This window comes from Primulina eburnea, chromosome 2 (assembly GCF_022965805.1).
Source record: "Primulina eburnea isolate SZY01 chromosome 2, ASM2296580v1, whole genome shotgun sequence".
Taxonomy (NCBI): Eukaryota; Viridiplantae; Streptophyta; class Magnoliopsida; order Lamiales; family Gesneriaceae; genus Primulina; species Primulina eburnea.
The window spans coordinates 1,473,036-1,491,143 of record NC_133102.1 but is presented as its reverse complement, the minus strand read 5'-3'; the positions used below and the strand labels follow the sequence as shown (position 1 = coordinate 1,491,143).

General features: G+C 33.9%; 1 protein-coding gene across 9 annotated transcripts; it reads right to left on the bottom strand.

Annotated features, from left to right (window-relative positions):
• Positions 1-5: 5 nt before the first annotated feature.
• Positions 6-18,004, bottom strand: LOC140817409 (1,4-alpha-glucan-branching enzyme 2-2, chloroplastic/amyloplastic-like). 9 transcript variants are annotated; one of them, XR_012114761.1, is made up of 26 exons: positions 17,818-18,004; positions 17,513-17,677; positions 17,188-17,232; positions 16,935-17,089; positions 15,786-16,234; positions 15,486-15,584; positions 15,320-15,362; positions 14,656-14,715; positions 14,252-14,332; positions 13,192-13,308; positions 12,677-12,760; positions 10,718-10,839; positions 10,437-10,556; positions 9,077-9,206; positions 8,869-8,979; positions 7,748-7,876; positions 7,336-7,439; positions 6,663-6,807; positions 5,890-6,037; positions 5,670-5,770; positions 4,698-4,775; positions 4,131-4,286; positions 3,561-3,635; positions 3,261-3,400; positions 3,041-3,117; positions 6-149 (listed from the first exon to the last, which is right to left on the bottom strand). XR_012114761.1 is itself a non-coding variant. In XM_073177089.1 (25 exons), exons 1-24 carry the CDS (start codon positions 17,876-17,878, stop codon positions 3,293-3,295), a joined length of 2,886 nt encoding a protein of 961 aa, XP_073033190.1. In that variant the 5' UTR covers positions 17,879-18,004; the 3' UTR covers positions 3,017-3,117; positions 3,261-3,292. The 9 variants fall into 9 exon arrangements, 7 of the variants coding, with proteins under 7 accessions (XP_073033190.1, XP_073033182.1, XP_073033199.1 ...); XR_012114758.1 differs by having other exon boundaries at positions 3,041-3,400; XM_073177089.1 differs by lacking the exon at positions 6-149 and having other exon boundaries at positions 3,017-3,117.
• Positions 18,005-18,108: the final 104 nt, after the last annotated feature.

Below are 18,108 nucleotides of genomic sequence, written 5' to 3'. Positions count from 1 at the left end.
ATGATTTTCTTGCACTGAAAACTTCTTCTTTCTTGATTTCTTCTCCTTTCTTCCTCTTTATGCTTGATTTTCTAGGTGGGCTTCTTTTTCTCTCTCTTCTGTTTTCGCTCAAGGAATTATGATTCGGGGTTCCCCTTCGCTTCCAATTTCTATCAGCTCATGCAAAATAATTAGATAAATTATCGAATAGAAAAATGAATTTAGTCTAAAACTCGATCAAGGCATCGCTTGGTATATATGATAAGATAAACATATGATATATAATATAAGGATAAATAAGATGTAAGATATTATATTTAATATTTGATATGATTTTAATAAGAGTGATTAAATTTATATATTAGATTATAATGACAAAATTAACATTATCATAATAAAATTTATAATTTCAAAGTTAGTTGTTTGATTTTATATTTTTATTTACTCATACGCCAATAGTGCTTGTATGATTTATTTATTTTTACCTAATTTTATATATTATATAATATGATAATTGAGCCCTTGATTTTGTGAGTCAAGTAAAATATCAATTTTTAATGTTAATCAGGTGATACTAATCATTTTATTAAGATTTATAAAAATTATTTATATAATTATCTCGAATTCATTTATATAAATATCATATTATATAATATATAAAAATAAATAAAAATATTTATTTGATTTTAATTTCTACCTACTAGCATATATTTATAAAAATCGTTTATAAATTGAGGGTAATTAAGTCATTTGTAGTGTAATTTATCCTTAAATAAAAATTATCACACCTAATAGAAGGGATATTTTATCCTTCTAAAAAATTATTTATCAAGGGCACATGATATTATCATGAGCTTTTTAAAAATATACCAAACATGGGATAATGAAGATTATTTATCAATCCCTCCCTTATCTCATGTACCAAACTATGCCTAAGTGAATAAAATTATTACAAGAAATATGTCTAATGTAAGACATATGTATTTAGATATTTCGATCTCATCTATATTTAAAATAAAAAAGAATATTTCGATATAAAAAATAAAATATTTTTATATCACAAGATTGATCCATAAATGATCTAGTAAAAATTTCGTGAATTACAAGTAATCACTTTTTAATATATGATAGTTAGAGGACGTTGTAAATTGTAATCATATATACTAGAGGGTGATGCTAAGAATTATCATCAGTTTTAATTAAATAAAAGTTGAAGAAAAGTACACACAATAATATACAAAATTTACAGTGATTCACTATGAAGCTACAAACGATTCGAGTCGAGTTCGAGTATCGTAATAATTTAACTCCATTCGATTTAAAAATTTCGTTTACTTGAGCTCGATTGAGTAATCCATATCGAACTCAACTTGTGTATATATCAATATACTTGAGCTCAAAAAAAACTCGAAAGTCGAAATTCCGACACATATATTTCGAGCCCGAACACAATTTTGGATATGTATTGACAAAAGTATTTTCTGTCTGAGCCCGTGTAATTCAGTTTGCAAATCAGTGAGATTTTATGAAAGTCAATAAAAATCTATAAAATTCACAAAAATATATTATTTGAAAAATTAATTAAATCTCTAGAATAATTTACGTGATAATTATACAACGATGAATATAACACATATAAATAATATAAAGACTATATCAACTTATGCCAAATACCTAAAATATCTTCAAATAAATATTATATAAAATTTATTTGTATTTGTAATTGATAAAAATAAACATGTTTACAAAAAAGAAAAAAATTAATACAACATTCTAGTTTAAAGATATTGGTATAAATATAGACGTTTGTGTGAACAAGACTGCCGACAGTCACCAGACGTGTTAAAGTGGAAAATATTTGAGATTTTATTTAATTTAAATTCATAAGTAATGATGGTTTATCCTCCATAAAGTAATTGAAAAGTGGATATAAAGCTGAAAGAGAGAACGGATCGCCTCGGAGAATCAAATGGGAAACAGAGTCAAGTCCAGAACTTGACCAAGTATACGTTAATATAACTGTTGGAATTGTGATTTGAGAGATCGAGCATGACTCGTCCCGTAATCCTCCTATCGAAGATAAAAATTGAGAATCTATTGTTATTTCGATATCATACTCGACAAGTGTCAGAACCAGAATTTTCGGGATCCTGAATATTCGAGGTCCCGAGGGGAACTCGGGTAAGGAGAAAATTCCATGATAAAAATATTTTTAACCTGTTAAATCTAGATAAAACATATCAATTTTTAAGTTTCGATGAACACAAACAATGTACGTAACAATGAAAAATTAAATCATCTTCCTGATACATTATAAATAAACTAAACCAGCTTATTGTTAATCCAAACAAGTCCAACAAAAAATTAGCATACTAAATTAAATCGTTCCCCACATAATATTTTCAAGATCTCTTTGACATCAATCATTATTCTCTTAGTCTAAAAATGTTTAGATTTTAAATATAAAAACATAAACAAATAATATTTTATGAATAAAAACTATTTGACATCAATAAATTGCTCATCAAATGTAATTTTATTTGAATTATATATGCCATCTCCCTCTACCGACATTGATCAGGATGGAAAAAATCTCGAAAATTTTGGTCGAGAAAATTACCAATAGAGATATTTTCGAGATAAGAAAATGACGGAATTTAGGATGAGTCAGGATTTTGAAAGATTTTGTCAACCCTAAATATGACATTAACCACGTTGCCCATATATATATTAAAACATGCTAATTGCTAGCAGATCTTTAGCTGGCGATACTGCACATGTATTCAATTTTAAAATGAAATATAATTTTATATTTAGTACTTTCTTTTTGAGTGAAATGCAATGATGTTAAAGTAAATTTTTAAAGAATCATCTAAGAAAAAGCATTTTTAAACAAAAAAATTAGCATTTTTAATGAATTTCACAAGTGAACATTAGGCAACTTTTTTTAAACTAAACTAATAATAAAAAAGAACCAAAACAATAGAACTCGGAAAATTCATTTCTATCTAATCTAAATGGGAAAAAAGAACAAAACTTCACAAGGAAAAGAAGTGCTTACTCATGGGATTTAAAGTCTCAAGTCCATTTTGCATACTGCACGCACAATATGCATAATTGATTCGCATAGATTGAGTTCTGTACAGATACAGATTACCGGTCAACGTTTCAGCGAAAGCATCATTAATTGTAAATAGAAATAACAAGAATCTACCCGTCTGGCGTCCTATGCTAACAAACATAAAAACAATAAAATGACACCGACTACCACATCTTACCACCTCTCTCTATGTCCATTGCATCTTTTATTCATTCATCCGACACTTGTTTCCATCCCACTATCAACTAGGGCATAAACCACTGCAGTTCTACAAGGTGCATAGACCAAAAATGAATGTGGTCGTCCGTCGTACAATCGTTCCTGTTATATCAGCAAACAATTAAATTTATTTCTTTTATTGTGGAACGTGGGGTTTAAATTTATTATGTAGCCAACTCCAACTACTGAGATGAAGCCACTGTAAAAGATACACTTAAAAATACTGATACCTTGATGATATATCTTTAATTTATGAACTTACAGTGGTAAAATGCTCGGCCTCGTGACTAATTCTGCCGTAGCCTCCAAAAAGTGGATCGTCGGTATCCAAAACTACCTGCAAAATGGCCGAAGTGGTTTTATAAAATAAATGTACCAATTTCCAGCAAAAAGATACAGAAAGATATATAAAGACAACATTCAAAAACCAGAACATCAAGTCATCAACCACCAATCAAATGTTTATACAAATATTAAGAGATCATAGCAAAATACACACGACACAACTCTTTCACGGGTCAACTCTGACATTTCTTGTATAAATGAAGAATCGAACTAGTCAAAACGATGGGTTCCAAGAAGACTCCAGTATCTTGACAAAGACCAATTTGAGAAGCCAAATAGACCTTCCCAAATTTGAGTCCGGTAGAAAAAAGACCATACCGATTTTGTATAAGCTGAATAACACAGATTTTTTACTCATTTAAAAGTCTGGTATCACTTGCCTTGCTTTTGCGGAGGCATATGCTATAGATTAATTGTAAACCACATTACTACTTTATCAAGGCAATTTTTCCCCAGCATCAAAGGAAAAAGAATCACACTAATGTACCTTATATTTCCCTTCCTTTAAGCAGCCAACCCGATAGTCAGAATAACTGCTGTTCCAATGGAAGTTAAAAACAAAGACCAAGTCCCCCCTTTCAAATACAATTATTTTATCTCCTTCATCCTTTCGTGAAATATACTGATGCTCTGAAGTCATGAACTGCAGAATCATATAACAATTTTATTTTCACTGCGATTATATAGGAATAATTTATCGATCTACACAAATGCAGAGTGCTCAATGCTCAAGTTGAACCACAAGTTCTTTTCAATTGTCCAAATATGTCAATGACTCGATAGTTCAGTTCAACTAGATGATGCATGCATTTAAAATTAAGGCTTCAACTAGGAGAACAAAACCAATGAATATTGGAGGACAGAGACTAACAGAACTCATGTAGTTGAGGCTTGCTATGACATGTATAGGAAAATTATTGGCATATAACTTAGTACTGCAATATCCCAAATCATAAAATGCCCCCTCTCTCACCGAAATTTTTCATGCAATATATTAAGTATTAGTTTCAGTCAGATCATAATAAGTCAGAAGATAAGTAAATAAAATACATACTCCATATTTTTCTTCAACATGCTGCATTGCCTGGTCAAATTCTTGTAGTCCATGATATCTCAAGTAATCAGCATCACCCTAGACACGCATTTTGCAGATGAGATATAATTACACAATTTAAAAAATCACTCAATATGATTTCCAGAGTCATCAGAGTAAATATTCTAGTATCCACCCAACAAATTTTTGCTGCAGGAAGAATGTGGCCAAAGTAAAATAATAATACAGCTTAGGCTTTAACAATTCTTTGTCATTTTATTGAATCAGTAGTTCACTTAAAATCAAGTCACAAAATGTTTCCAACTTTATCTAACCGACCCGTGATGGACAGCTAAATTGGTAAAGAAGAACCCAGTGATGGACAGATAAATTGGTAAAGAAGAATTTCCATCTGTCCAAAATACTACTCTACCATTATTTATCAACTATTAAATGATAGAACAAATAACTTTACATTAGTTAGTATTCAGCAGGATGTCATCCAGAATGTCTAGTATTATTCATGATTCAGCTCAACCACCTTTTTACATTAGTTAGTATCCAGCAGAATGTCATTCCTTTAAGCACCTGTTGTTAGGGACCTTGATGATAATTCCAGGCCCAATATAAAATTTGTATACACTAGAAGGCCCAAGGTTCAATAGGAGATCACGTGGGGCAAGGGGGGAAGAAGGAATATTAGAGGAAAGAGAGGACATGAGTTAGTTATACTGAAATATTTTCTTTGTTGGTGCACTAGCACTAGCAAGGGCAAATTAACAGAGAATTTCTCTTGGAAAAGTGAAAACTCCATTCATACAATATATTTCACCTCTGAAATCTATTTCTAAAGGTCTACAAATTCTGCTTTAATAATTTTCATTGAAACCAGTGTAACACCCGTCTAATGATAAAGGAACATACAAAAGGAGGGCCGGTGCATCAGGATATCCCTCCCCAAATTAAAAATCATAAGCCGAAGCAAAAACTTACCAGATCGAATCTACGGCGACACTTGTCGTAACTATAATTATTTCCGGGAATTATTCGGCCATCAGGAAGGTTTTGTTCTCCTCTTGGAAAATCTATCCACTCTGATAAAAGGAGAAAAGAATGGCATGATGGCATGCTTGAGTGTTATTTACAGGTGTGATTATGTTAAATAGCTAAAACTTGAAATGGCATCTCTATACAAGAAATCACATAAATATACCAGGATGTCCAAATTCATTCCCCATGAAATTCAGATATCCTTCTCCACCCAATCCCATCGTGATTAATCTGATCATCTTGTGTAATGCCAGTCCACGATCGATCAAAGGAGTGGATGGTCTATCTAAAGCCATGAAGTCATACATATCCTGAGATTTAGATGGAAAAAAATAATAATAAGCTTAAAGTGAATATTCCAATGACTTGCATAGTATTAACTATATTCTCATTTAGATCATAAATTTGAGAAATGAAATGTTTCCTTCCATTTGTCATCAGTGTAAATACGAAGGAAAAGCATGAACAATCTAATAATCAAAGCCCTTGTGTGATATTTACTGTTTATACAGTTTTTGCATTATTTCCTTATGATAGTCTTCTACTCAAAATATTTCAATGGTTTATTGAAAAGTAAAATGATGAAAATTGACAAAGCAAGTAGCATAATCTAATCAGAGCTTCTCTTACACAAGTGGAAAAGACGGAGTTTCCGCAAATACAAAAGGGATGGCCTATCACTTTTTCTGTAGCATGGTTACTAATAAAGAATTGTTGAGGGTGAAGGCCATGAGGCTGCCTTGTAGGTTTGAGGTCATCCCTAGGCCAAAGAAAAGTCTTACTAAAATGTTATATCAATACTACTAATTAAAGTCCTGTAAATTGCAGAAAAAGTTGTCTAGATTTTGTAACTAGTTTGAATTGACTATTATTCACATTTTACACATTAAGTCCGCCTCTTTGGCGGCAGGAGAATAAGTTAGGGGAACCCATTACCTTATCCATCAACCAGAAGGCTATAGTTTTATCACCGACCAGAGCTTGGTCATGACTTTCTGCATAGACAATACACTTTTCTTTCCATCTTCGATTAGTGAGACTGTACACTATATCACCCATTTGCCAATCCTCGTCCCGTTTCCTGCATCGCATCAAAAGATGTAACTTAATAAATTACCAACATGATGACTAACACATAATAAGTTTCCAGATCAACTGCTATTTAACAAGGACATAAGATGCACTGATGCATTCACCTAAACATATAAAGTTACACATCGCACAAAGATGAAGTTGAAATACACTCAGAGCCAAATTTAGAAGAAAACTGAAATTGGCATGGTTTAGCTTCTAGTTTCCTATGCTTCTGCGAACATTTTTATAGGAACTTCTAATAAAATTGACATTTTTCTCAACTTATTGTTAAAACATTATCGTCTTAGATCTAAAAAATTATCCCGACAACATTCCTGATTTACTTGGTAAGCAAAGTTGAGAATCACTCCCACACCATCCACTAACTCAACTCTCTCTTGATCAGATAAAATTAAAAGATACAAAAGAGTATGCCATGGATATCTAGTCTTTTAAAAAACAAACATTATTTCCAAAAACTTCAGCCAATTCTATACTTTAGATAGTAAATAAATGGAGATTAATGGTCACATACTTGAGAATCTCAATCCATTTATCAGCAACTGCCATATGAAGACGATAGTCAAATCCAACACCTCCATCTTGAACAGGAATACAGAAAGTTGGCATGCCACTGACCTGAAAGCCATTAAATTTTCTTTAAAGACGGTTTGGCAAATTATACTTACATTTTTCCTATATTAAAACGGAAGATCTCTAAGCACTACAGCAAGGGTTCGTGCAAATCTCAAAAGTAATGGGTGTCATCTCCCAACCGAGCCGAGAGCTAGGGCAGGGAACATAGGCTTATTGTAGCAAAACTACTATAAATCTAGTGCCTTCCCTTCTCTTTTAGCACTTTACTTTTTCCATATATTTCAAGATCTACGGTCCACCTGCAATTTTCATGCATAGTGAACAATTTTTAGTTGGTGCAGCGTACTTACATCTTCACCAATGGTTATAGCTTCAGGGAATAGTGCATGAATGAGATCATTAACCAGCATCAAATAAACCATTGCATCAACATCAGTTGAAAAGCCAAAGTATTCATTGTAGTTCCCGGTGAATGTAACCTATTAGAAAATAAATATAATTGTAAGAGGAGGATATCTGATACATCATGTGAAAGGATAAAATTCTAATCAGGACAAATTGAACCAGATCCAAATCAGCTAAGGGTAGCACAATCAATCATGAAATGAGTGGAATCACAATTGCTGTGTACTTGGTTGTCTCATGCCCAATCAGTAACAAGAATTTAAACCTAGAAGGATTGAAATTGAATGATGCATTTGGGAAGCAAAAAACCTGCTCCACATACTTATCATCCATCATATATAATAAAGGCTCGAGGTGCACGGGTATCTGGGAACTAAGGCAGAAGGTGAGGCACCAACATTTTTAAAGGATTCAAATAGATGTGCATGTTCCTGTACCTGGTAAATTTAATTTAAATTAAATATAGAAAAAATATAAGTTTGATTTCCAGTAAATTTAGCACTAAAGAGCCAACTCCATTGTCAAATAAAATTTATTAATAAAACTAAACTAAAAATAGAGTTACAAAGCATCATGTAAAGAATTTGGAACTCAAAATTTGAAATAACACATTCTTTCACAAGAAGATAAACCAGAGGTGAAAGACAATCCCATGTACCCTAGTGGAATCCACATGTGAGTCTGGCTAGCAAGGAAAAGCAAGAATGAAGGGAAGAAGGGAAGAAAATAGGAAAGAAAAACAATAGAGAAGGAAAAGGATGAGATGGGAGAAGAAATAACACGGGTATTGCAGCATAGACCACTAGAAACTGAAATGGATCTCGAGAAGATGAGTGACAGGAGATTCACTATCACAACCACAATTTTCCCTCTAAGAAAATTGTATGCTACCCTCATAGGAGGCACTCCTTTCTAGAGGCCCTCACATTTCAAAAAGAAACCTAAGGTTCAGCCAATTTATCACCCATGTGAAGAGGAGTATCATGCCTGATCAAAGGCAGAATGCGACACATTTTTTGTGCATTTGACAACTGTGTAGACGTGGTTGCCCTAGCCAAGATAGTACCTGCAAGCCGTGGTGAGTGTACATCATTGAGGTTACACCATCGAATCTGAAACCATCGAACTTGTACTCATCCAACCACCATCTTGCATTGGAAAGAAGAAACCTCAGCACCTACCAGCAAAAGAATAGGAATAGTTGATACAACAAAAAGGACAAACTCAAAATGGAAAGATAAAATCTATATTCTGGATGTCAAGAAACTACTTACTTCCCAGTGTCCATAATTAAAAAGTCGAGAGTCCCACATCCAATGATAACCCCTCGCTCCAGAGTGGAAATAACAGGCATCAGTACCATCAAACATGTTTAGTCCATCCAAAGTGTTATTTGATGCATGGCTGCATAATAGGATATTTGAAGGTAACCCGTTATTTAATTGATATCAAAGTGGATTTCTATCTACATTACAAATTTACACTCAGGTTAGGTAAATAGCAATGTCGATAGCCATACCACGGGGGAAATAATAGAGCTTGCATTTTTATAGTAAATAAAAAGTTACAATAGCTGTAAAACTAGCATAAAAACTATTAACACAAACAAACGTCCGTCAACCATCACACAGCTTCATTCATAATCCCAGATGACCTGCACACTGCTCGATCTAGATAAATCAACCCATTTCCAAATTAATTATACTCACCCGGTCACTCTCTTTTAAATGTTAAATTATTCGAGGACGAACTCATATCTATTTCGAACCAGTCAAGATGTAATAAAAGCAAGAGACATCATTTTTCAGCTACAACAGAGAACAATAACCTTGTTGGCACATGGGAGACAATGAGATTATGCTAGATCTCAAGACAATTTTACATAAAATATTAAAATGATGCTTGGGCTGCATATCATCTGCTGCTATCTTGCTTACATGGTTTTTTTTACCAATTAATAAACTTAGGCTCCCTGTCCAGATGTACACCATAGTAAATCTGTACTTACTTACAATATTTGGCCATTATCTCAAATGAACAAGTACTTGATAACTTGGTATCTTCTGGTAGTAGTACGCGGTGCAATGCCGTGTTCATATATAAGCTATTCAAGATCCAAAAATAACACTCAAATTATTCCATATATCTGATATCAGAATGCAATCTCAGATAAAATTAACGGCGATCATTCTCCAGTACCAACTGAACTGACAAAAAAAATTGTCACTTCTTAATTGATTTATAAGTCACAAGATAGCCATATCCATAGTGGATATGCCCTTAAGCTACATAATTCTCTCAATCACCATATTTTGTTTAACTAGAAGACTTCAGATCAAAAGGAAAGAAAAAAATCAGAGAATGATGAAAAGGAGAAAAAAGGGTAGTAAGAAATAATTATAATATGACTATTGCAGGTAACCTAAAAAAGTAGCATGGTTCAGATACACATTAGCATGCACACAAAAGGAAGAGATATCTGGACTGCTAAAATTTATAACCATATCCAACGAATTTTTCATGAAATGAGTTCCACGTTAAACAGAACTCTCAGACAAACAAAACACTACAAGTTTTGACTGCATACCAACACAGGCCAGATAAGTAAATTTTGCACTAAAAATTGAACAGTACCTGTGAACAATGTCCATGAGAACTACGAGACCTAACTCATGAGCTTTATCTATTAATGATTTGAGATCCTCCGGAGTGCCAAAACGGCTGCTTGGTGCAAAGAAATTTGTGACGTGGTAACTGATGCAAAACGAATAAAACATCATTTTTTCAAAAGCATAAAAGAGAGGAAAAAAAGGAATTGTAAACTAGAAAGGAATGTACAAAACTTTTCAGGTACAAAACCATTTTGTTTTAATGCATTAGCTTTAGAGTATAATAACAAAGGCAAAATGGATTACCCAAAGCTGGCATAATATGAGTGCTCTTGAATTGCCATTATCTGAACAGCATTATAACCAAGCCTTTTGATTCGAGGAAGCACTTCATCTCTAAAGTTAGCATAGGTGTTGATAACAGGCTCCTGCATTAAAGGTCAAGAGTATAATGAGACTTATCTGAAGTCAATGATTAGTCAACTGCTAAAAATTTGACCAACAACACAGAAATAAAGTACAATTGCTGAGAAAACGTCTGCCCATCATTGAGAGCTTTAGATTGTTTCAGCAGTTACTTTTGTGGACAATGTGAAATGAAGAGATCCATAAATTAACATTCCACAATTTGTATATGTCAATGACCATAATGTCCTGCCTAAAAATTAGATTGGTTTAGAAATAAAATGTGAACCTTTACACTACTTGTAGCTTTTCTTAGGCAGGGTTATGCAGATTTTTTCCCATTGCTAATTTAGAATCAATGGTATCTTTTTGCACATATATCCACTCACCGATTGGTCATCCCATTAAGACGGAAGGCTAACAATTGGCCAACAGCAAAAAGAAAGAATCTTAGCTCCTTGAATACGGTTAACTAGATGGAGAGTCACTTCACCAACACAAACACATTATGTTTGAGTTAATAATATTGGTTGATTTCCCGTGCTGACAGGTAATGATCACACAATGGTAGGAACAGTTTATCCCATAATAACTCTTCATTCTGTAATCCCAGAAAAAAATTGATAAGAGTAAATCTGAGAATATTTTCAGTTATTATTACGGATGTATTTAGAAATGTTTAGAATGTGTTTTTATGATGTGAGAGAGGGTAGAAATGAACCGAAATAAAAAAAAACATTGAAAAGATGTTAGGCACAATTGATGAGACGCCAGCTTCACCATCCCATCCATCCAACCATGAATTATGAAGTCTAGCTATGGCTTGAACAGACAAAGCTCCCCATACAGCTTCTTGTCTGTCTCATCCGTCCAGAAGTTTGAATGTCGCGAGTCTGTTTGTCATAGAAATCTGAAATTTTGGGGCCACGTGCTAGGTGATATAGAAGCACGAGTGAGGTGTTTCTTCAGCATTTTTAGAATTAAATTCACACAAAGGAAATTCGAATATTAAGGTTTGTGCGATATTGATAGAACCTACACGGTCCAAGATAGCTGTAGCTGTATTGATTAATTCCAGATAACACGTCAGAGGAGGAAGGTCCTCAGCGGTAGAAGGGAGATGTGGAGTCAAGTTTGAATTGAAGACATTGAACTTTGGAAGTTATAGCAGTTACAATATATCTATGATGACTATTAATATCGATGTCATGTGTATTTTGATTTGACCAGCCCATGGACCTAAAATGGCCTGAACATGTGTTTTCTTGCTTTAGACATAATGTGTTTGATAACATGCACAAAATTTTGGAAATATGCATTACTGTATCAGAATATGTATATGTTAAATAAATATATGAGCTCTGTTCTGTTAAGGTGTCCGATTTATGGAAAAATCATGACAAAATTTGTGTAAAACATTAAATCCTGATTGTCACATCATAGAGGAAACTGAAGTACGTTATCAGACGAGTTCTACATTATATAATATCATCACCTTAAATTAGTTTAAACTCCTAGGTAGGTTTCATATCAGAGTCAGCTCATGAAACGATTTGTGGATGCATTCTACACAATTTTTGTTCTTATTTAATGCCCCTCACCTTTAAAGAAGCTACCTAACACTGCCCACACACAGTATTCTTAATGTGTTATATTTAACTCATATATATAAACAAAACACTTTTATCATCAACTCCATCCAAAAAATTTCCGATCAAAAATGTGCATTCATCATGTTCTAAGAGCCTTATCCTTGGGACAATGAATTTAATCATAATTAAAATAACAAAATCTAACGTTATCAAAAGAAAAATAATAATAACAAAATTTAACTTATCTTTAGGGAGAGGAGATGCACACCTTACTACTCATCCCAATATGAGACTCATATATTCTGAGGGATTTGGGCTTCTTTGGTCGAGGATGAGTGAAAATAAACTTTTCCTGCAAAGTCATCAAGATGAACATCATTAGCCTGAGGAGAGTAGAAAATCAATAATAGCTAGATAAACCCACTACTGGGACTTGATAGGACCGAGAAAAAAATGACTTTACAAGAGGAATAGTTTATTTTTTAAAAAGGAGCGAATAGTTATTCTGTAACCCACAAAATTTAAATTTCACAAGTGATGATCAGCTAATACTGCTATATAGCATGAGCCCATTGCAGAAAGGAAGAATAGGAAGCTTCCAATATATAACATGAAATGTATTTTATATTCATATCTAGAACCGTATTTGTCAAAGCTCTTGGGTACAGAGAATCAATCCCACAATTCTCTACCCAATTTGCATGATCATCCACTATTATTCATGATTTCATCCTAACATCAGCGACGTAGATAAAAAAAGAACATTCAAGGAAACTAAAATACCTCTTCAGGAGGATCATAATATATTCCATTATACGGAATTTCTCTAGGAGCCTGAATTGAGAACTTGATCCAAGCTGGAATAGAGTCTTTAATGCCAGATGGAGTTTCCATACGAATCTGGATTTCACACACATACATCACAGAGAAACTCAAGTGACTTGTAAGCATACCATCTACTTTAATGCTTATGATTGAACACGTCAGCAACCACAAATGTCTACATTACACAGTTAGAATAATATATGCATGCTCTTTTTGTCAGAAGTGTGTTCCTTAGTTACCAACAATAATAATTTGGGATGAGAAAAGAATTAGCTTTATTTCTTGGCCTTGATGTGTTTACCTAAGAAATGAAGAGAAATGAAGCAAGATGAAAATCTTAAATCACCTCCTCAAAAAGAGGGGTGCATGCCCAATAAGTATAGATTCATCAAAAGGAATTTGGCATGATTTTGAGATACATCTTAAACAGCACAGCCAATAAAGTACAGATTCACAAAGAGTATGATGCAATTTTCAGATACATCTAAAACAACTACTTGGAAAGGAACTAAATTTGTAATTGAAGGAAATACTTGCAATGAAACAACATACGGAACAATTAAACTGAAGATAAGAAAGAATCAAACGAATCGCAGACGCTTACAAGATTACATCCACAAAGCTACGATAAATTGTGGAACACCACTGTAATATTTTTTACTTTGCAGCTCATAGATTAAATGAAGAAGCTCATACGGTCATACATAATATAAACAAGCAGTAAATAAGTGGTCATTTCTGATACATATTACACAGTAAAAAAGGGCTCATTAGTCTAAAACATCAAGTTTAATTAGCGTTAAGCATAAAGAACCAAGACACAATAAAAGTAAAATGACATCCTTTGGCTTGTCAGAGTTCCATTCAGAACGCGATGCCATAATGAGCTTAAATTTTTCTAATAGCAGTACTTTTTATGTCATCTCACCATGGAATGGTTCATATACACAAACAAGAAAATAGGCCTACTTTATGTGATTTTCACAGATCACTACTTTAGCATATCAAGCGTCATTACCTTCACTCGGGAACCATGAGGAATAGCCGGAGAACCATCTGCACCATTAGGCAAAAAGATCTCCCAGACACCAAATTCGTTCTAGTAAAAAGGAAAGTAGTAATAAGAAATTTGGTAAGCTGTTCTGGGACCATTCTCTCTTGTAGGAATTCTGTCATATATGTTGCAAAGTTTATTGATTTGATTGATAAAAAATTTCCGTTGTGTTCTTGCGTCATTGCAATAATCCTCTTTAATGTTTTATTTAGAAGTGAATCTTCGGGTTAGTATCAGTATCTAGTCAAAAATTCAGGGCCTTGAATATTTTAACAGAGTTTGAAATCACCTCCGGCATTTAAAGAAGCTGACTAATATATGATAACAAAGATAATAAAATGATATTTGTTAAGGAAAACAATACTCACACAAGACATAACACCAGCTTCTGGATTCCAGTTGTTGAAGTCTCCAATTAGTGTAGCAGACTGCACGCAGAAAGAATAGTCCAAAGAATACTAGGCTCACAAGAAATCATCTCAATTTTCATTTGACACAGTGATGCTTCAAGTATTCCTCATCTCTGAAATGTGATTGCCATCTTATGGCGATGAAAATTAAATGGTTCGGGTTTTATTTTTGATGTTCTATAGCATCCAGGTCATAAACAGCCAACGTAGTCTTTATAGGTTACAATATTTCCACACACTTGTATCACACATGTTCATGAAGCACAGAAACATAATCCATCAAACTGGTGTATTTTAAAAGTAATAAGAGGAGTGATTTGATATAATAAAACTAAAAAATGCTACTTATGACAGGAATCACTTCCCAGTTAGTCATAAAAAAAATTATTTGATTGTGATGTTCATCAATGAAAATCTAGGCTAACAAATTGAATTCTTTGGTCAAATGTCACTTTAGAGTCATTAATTTTGATTAACCACAAAAGAAGACGACTGAACAGCTTAGAGAATCCGTTTAAAAGTATCGGTGGTTTATGGAAAAAAAGCTTTTTATAATATGTTCATTAGTAGGTGGGTGACAGAAATAAGATCAGCCCATACATAGATGTATAAAAGAACTAACCTTAGCTCCAGGTGCCCACTCCCTGTAAGTGACACCAGTCTCACTGGCCATACAAAACATATAGAGAGGAAATTAACATCGAAATAACTCAATTACGATTAGAAACATTCTCATCTGAGGATCCTTTAAGAAAACAACATCTACAATGTTCAAAGGGTTGATATACCTGCGAGTAAAACCAAATTTCTCATGACCACGTGAAAACTGTTCCAACCCACCCTCATACTTGTCAATTTCTTCCCTTTTTCTTTTATACTGCTCATATCTGAAAGATAAATTATGCAATATAAGTACATAAACTATCAAAAGCAGTTCCGAGATCTACTCTTTGGCAACACTGTTTTTTGGCAGAGCAAGAAGAAGAATCCTATTTCATGCCAGACCGATAGAACATCAACATTTAGGTATCAAATTCAAGATTTTACACATCAACATCGAACTTCGAAGATCTAGAATATAATCTCACCGATAGTCAAGATGTACACGGTAATTGCTCAATGTTGAATCTATCTCATAAATATTCTGACCAATTCCAGGTGGAGGAACAACGCGATTTCTGACCCTTCTGGATTCATCACTTATCGTTTCATATAATATAGTTGAGAGTTTTTCCACTTCTACCTGAGCATCTCCATCAAGAAGCGCCACAGACGAAGAAGCATTCCCTATGATGGCGTCACCACGGCTTTGATCAAAAGCATGGCCTGAAGCATCAACATATAATCCATCCAGTTCTGAACTTTCTACATCTCCACCACTTATTGATTCATATGATGCACTTGAGGTCGTTTCCACATCAGATGCAGAAACTTCCCCAGCAATAACTTCACTACCACTTTGCTCAATAATATCATTGTCTCGAGCATCAAATTTGGTACCATGTCCCATTTCTGAACTTTCTACATCACCTGACATCTATGAAGAAGAGCACAAGGAAAGGGCAATCAAGGGTACTGAATAATACATCTGCTTGATGTATTAGACTTCTCACACATAGTAAAGATCAAAGACTAAAGAGGTAAACCGACAGCGATAACAATAAAGAATTAAAGCATAGACATTGAGTACAAAAGGACGAGATTTAAATATGATGACAGGAATGGAAACAAAACTGGCAAGAGTGCACATTACTGATTAATAGACAAAAATTTGCCATTGATGTTTAAGAAAGATTCTAAATCCAGGTGCAGGGATACGCATAGCATAAGCCCATAATATAATCCAAGCAGATAAAAAGATTACAAGTTCTTCTAAAAGATGCAGCAGCAAGAATTTGGAGAGAACTTACATTTTCAGATAACAATAGCTACTCATTATTACTTAGAAGTATTTAATCAATCGATCATTATATCCCCCCGTGACCAAGAAGAAGCTTTTGTGACCTAAATGTTTAATTCCTGTATACATCAGTAAAGCTACAGTATTCTGCCATTAAAGTGGCCAATTTTTAACCATAAAAGAGGACTTCCAGCAACTCTTTCTACTTTGCCTCTAAGTTGTGTTTTATTTATTTTTCATAAACTTTAAACTTTTACGCTATGTCTCTCTTTTTGGAATTTGTTAACTGGATGGAGAGGAAGGGGTTGTGGTTTGCAGACGGACGGAGCTGACATGCCTGGGAATCATCTGAAAGTATCTCAGCAACCTCTGATTCCTCTGTCGAGAATAAGGTTTCTTCATTCTCAGTGCCTGGAACGAGGACCTTATCTGATGCAGTAGCTGTAGAGGATTGGAATAAGGAATCTGAAGACTTTCCAGCAAAAATTTTCCCTGCAACCAATCATAGTAGATGTTTGTATCAACTAGACTGTAATCTTCAACAGAGGGAGGGAATTTTAAAACATGCGATCTAGTTTACCCAAATAAACCTGTGTGGAAATATATTGGATCTCTGCGGCGATAATGCAGTCGCACTAAGTTGGGAAAAAAAACGTATTTTGTTAAAGATTTATATAATAGAGGTGCAATCTACACAACCAATTTTCGCCAATAACACACAATTCGTAAAAAAAATAAAAATCTCCGTCACCCAAATCAAGAAAATGATCAAGAATCACGTCCAAAACACCACCACCTTCGCTTTTCTACAGATTCCTCGCCATACAACACATTCACTAATAAACACCCATACTCAGACAGTCAGACGTAAACAAGAAGAGAAAATCAAATAACGAAAAAAAGACGTGAAGTTACATGAATGAGAGTGGCTTTTAAAGACAAAATTGACATGGGCATTTCTCCGAAGAGCATAAAGCCTCGATCCATTACTCCCGACCTTCGGCACTGATAGCACAGTAGGCAACCACACTCCATACATCGCGAACACCATTTCCCCCCAACAAATCACCTTAACTTCCCCTTTTCAACAAAAAATAATAATAAGAATCAAGAAAATACGGAAATACCCACTGTCAAGAAAGTAATCAGCGCAGAGTTTTAGGTGCCAAGAAATCCGTGAAAATCGTCATCAGTAGATAACTCCAAGGAGAAGAAGTTACGTGTTAATATGGGAGTCGTGTCAATATCAGGTTCAGTGGGGTCTACCGTAATTCCCTGCATCGGGGAAAAAAAAGGAAAAATCTTGAAATTCTCGAGACTTTGCCATCGGCTACAGATTACTCCATAAAGATTATGCTAACAGCTTTATATATTTGTGGCCTCCGATTCTTCACCTTCCTTTTATAATCTATAATATAATTGTACCGTTGTACCGATTCTTCACCTTCCTTTTATAATCTATAATTATGGTAACAGAAATTCTTCACCTTCCTTTTATAATCTCTAATAAT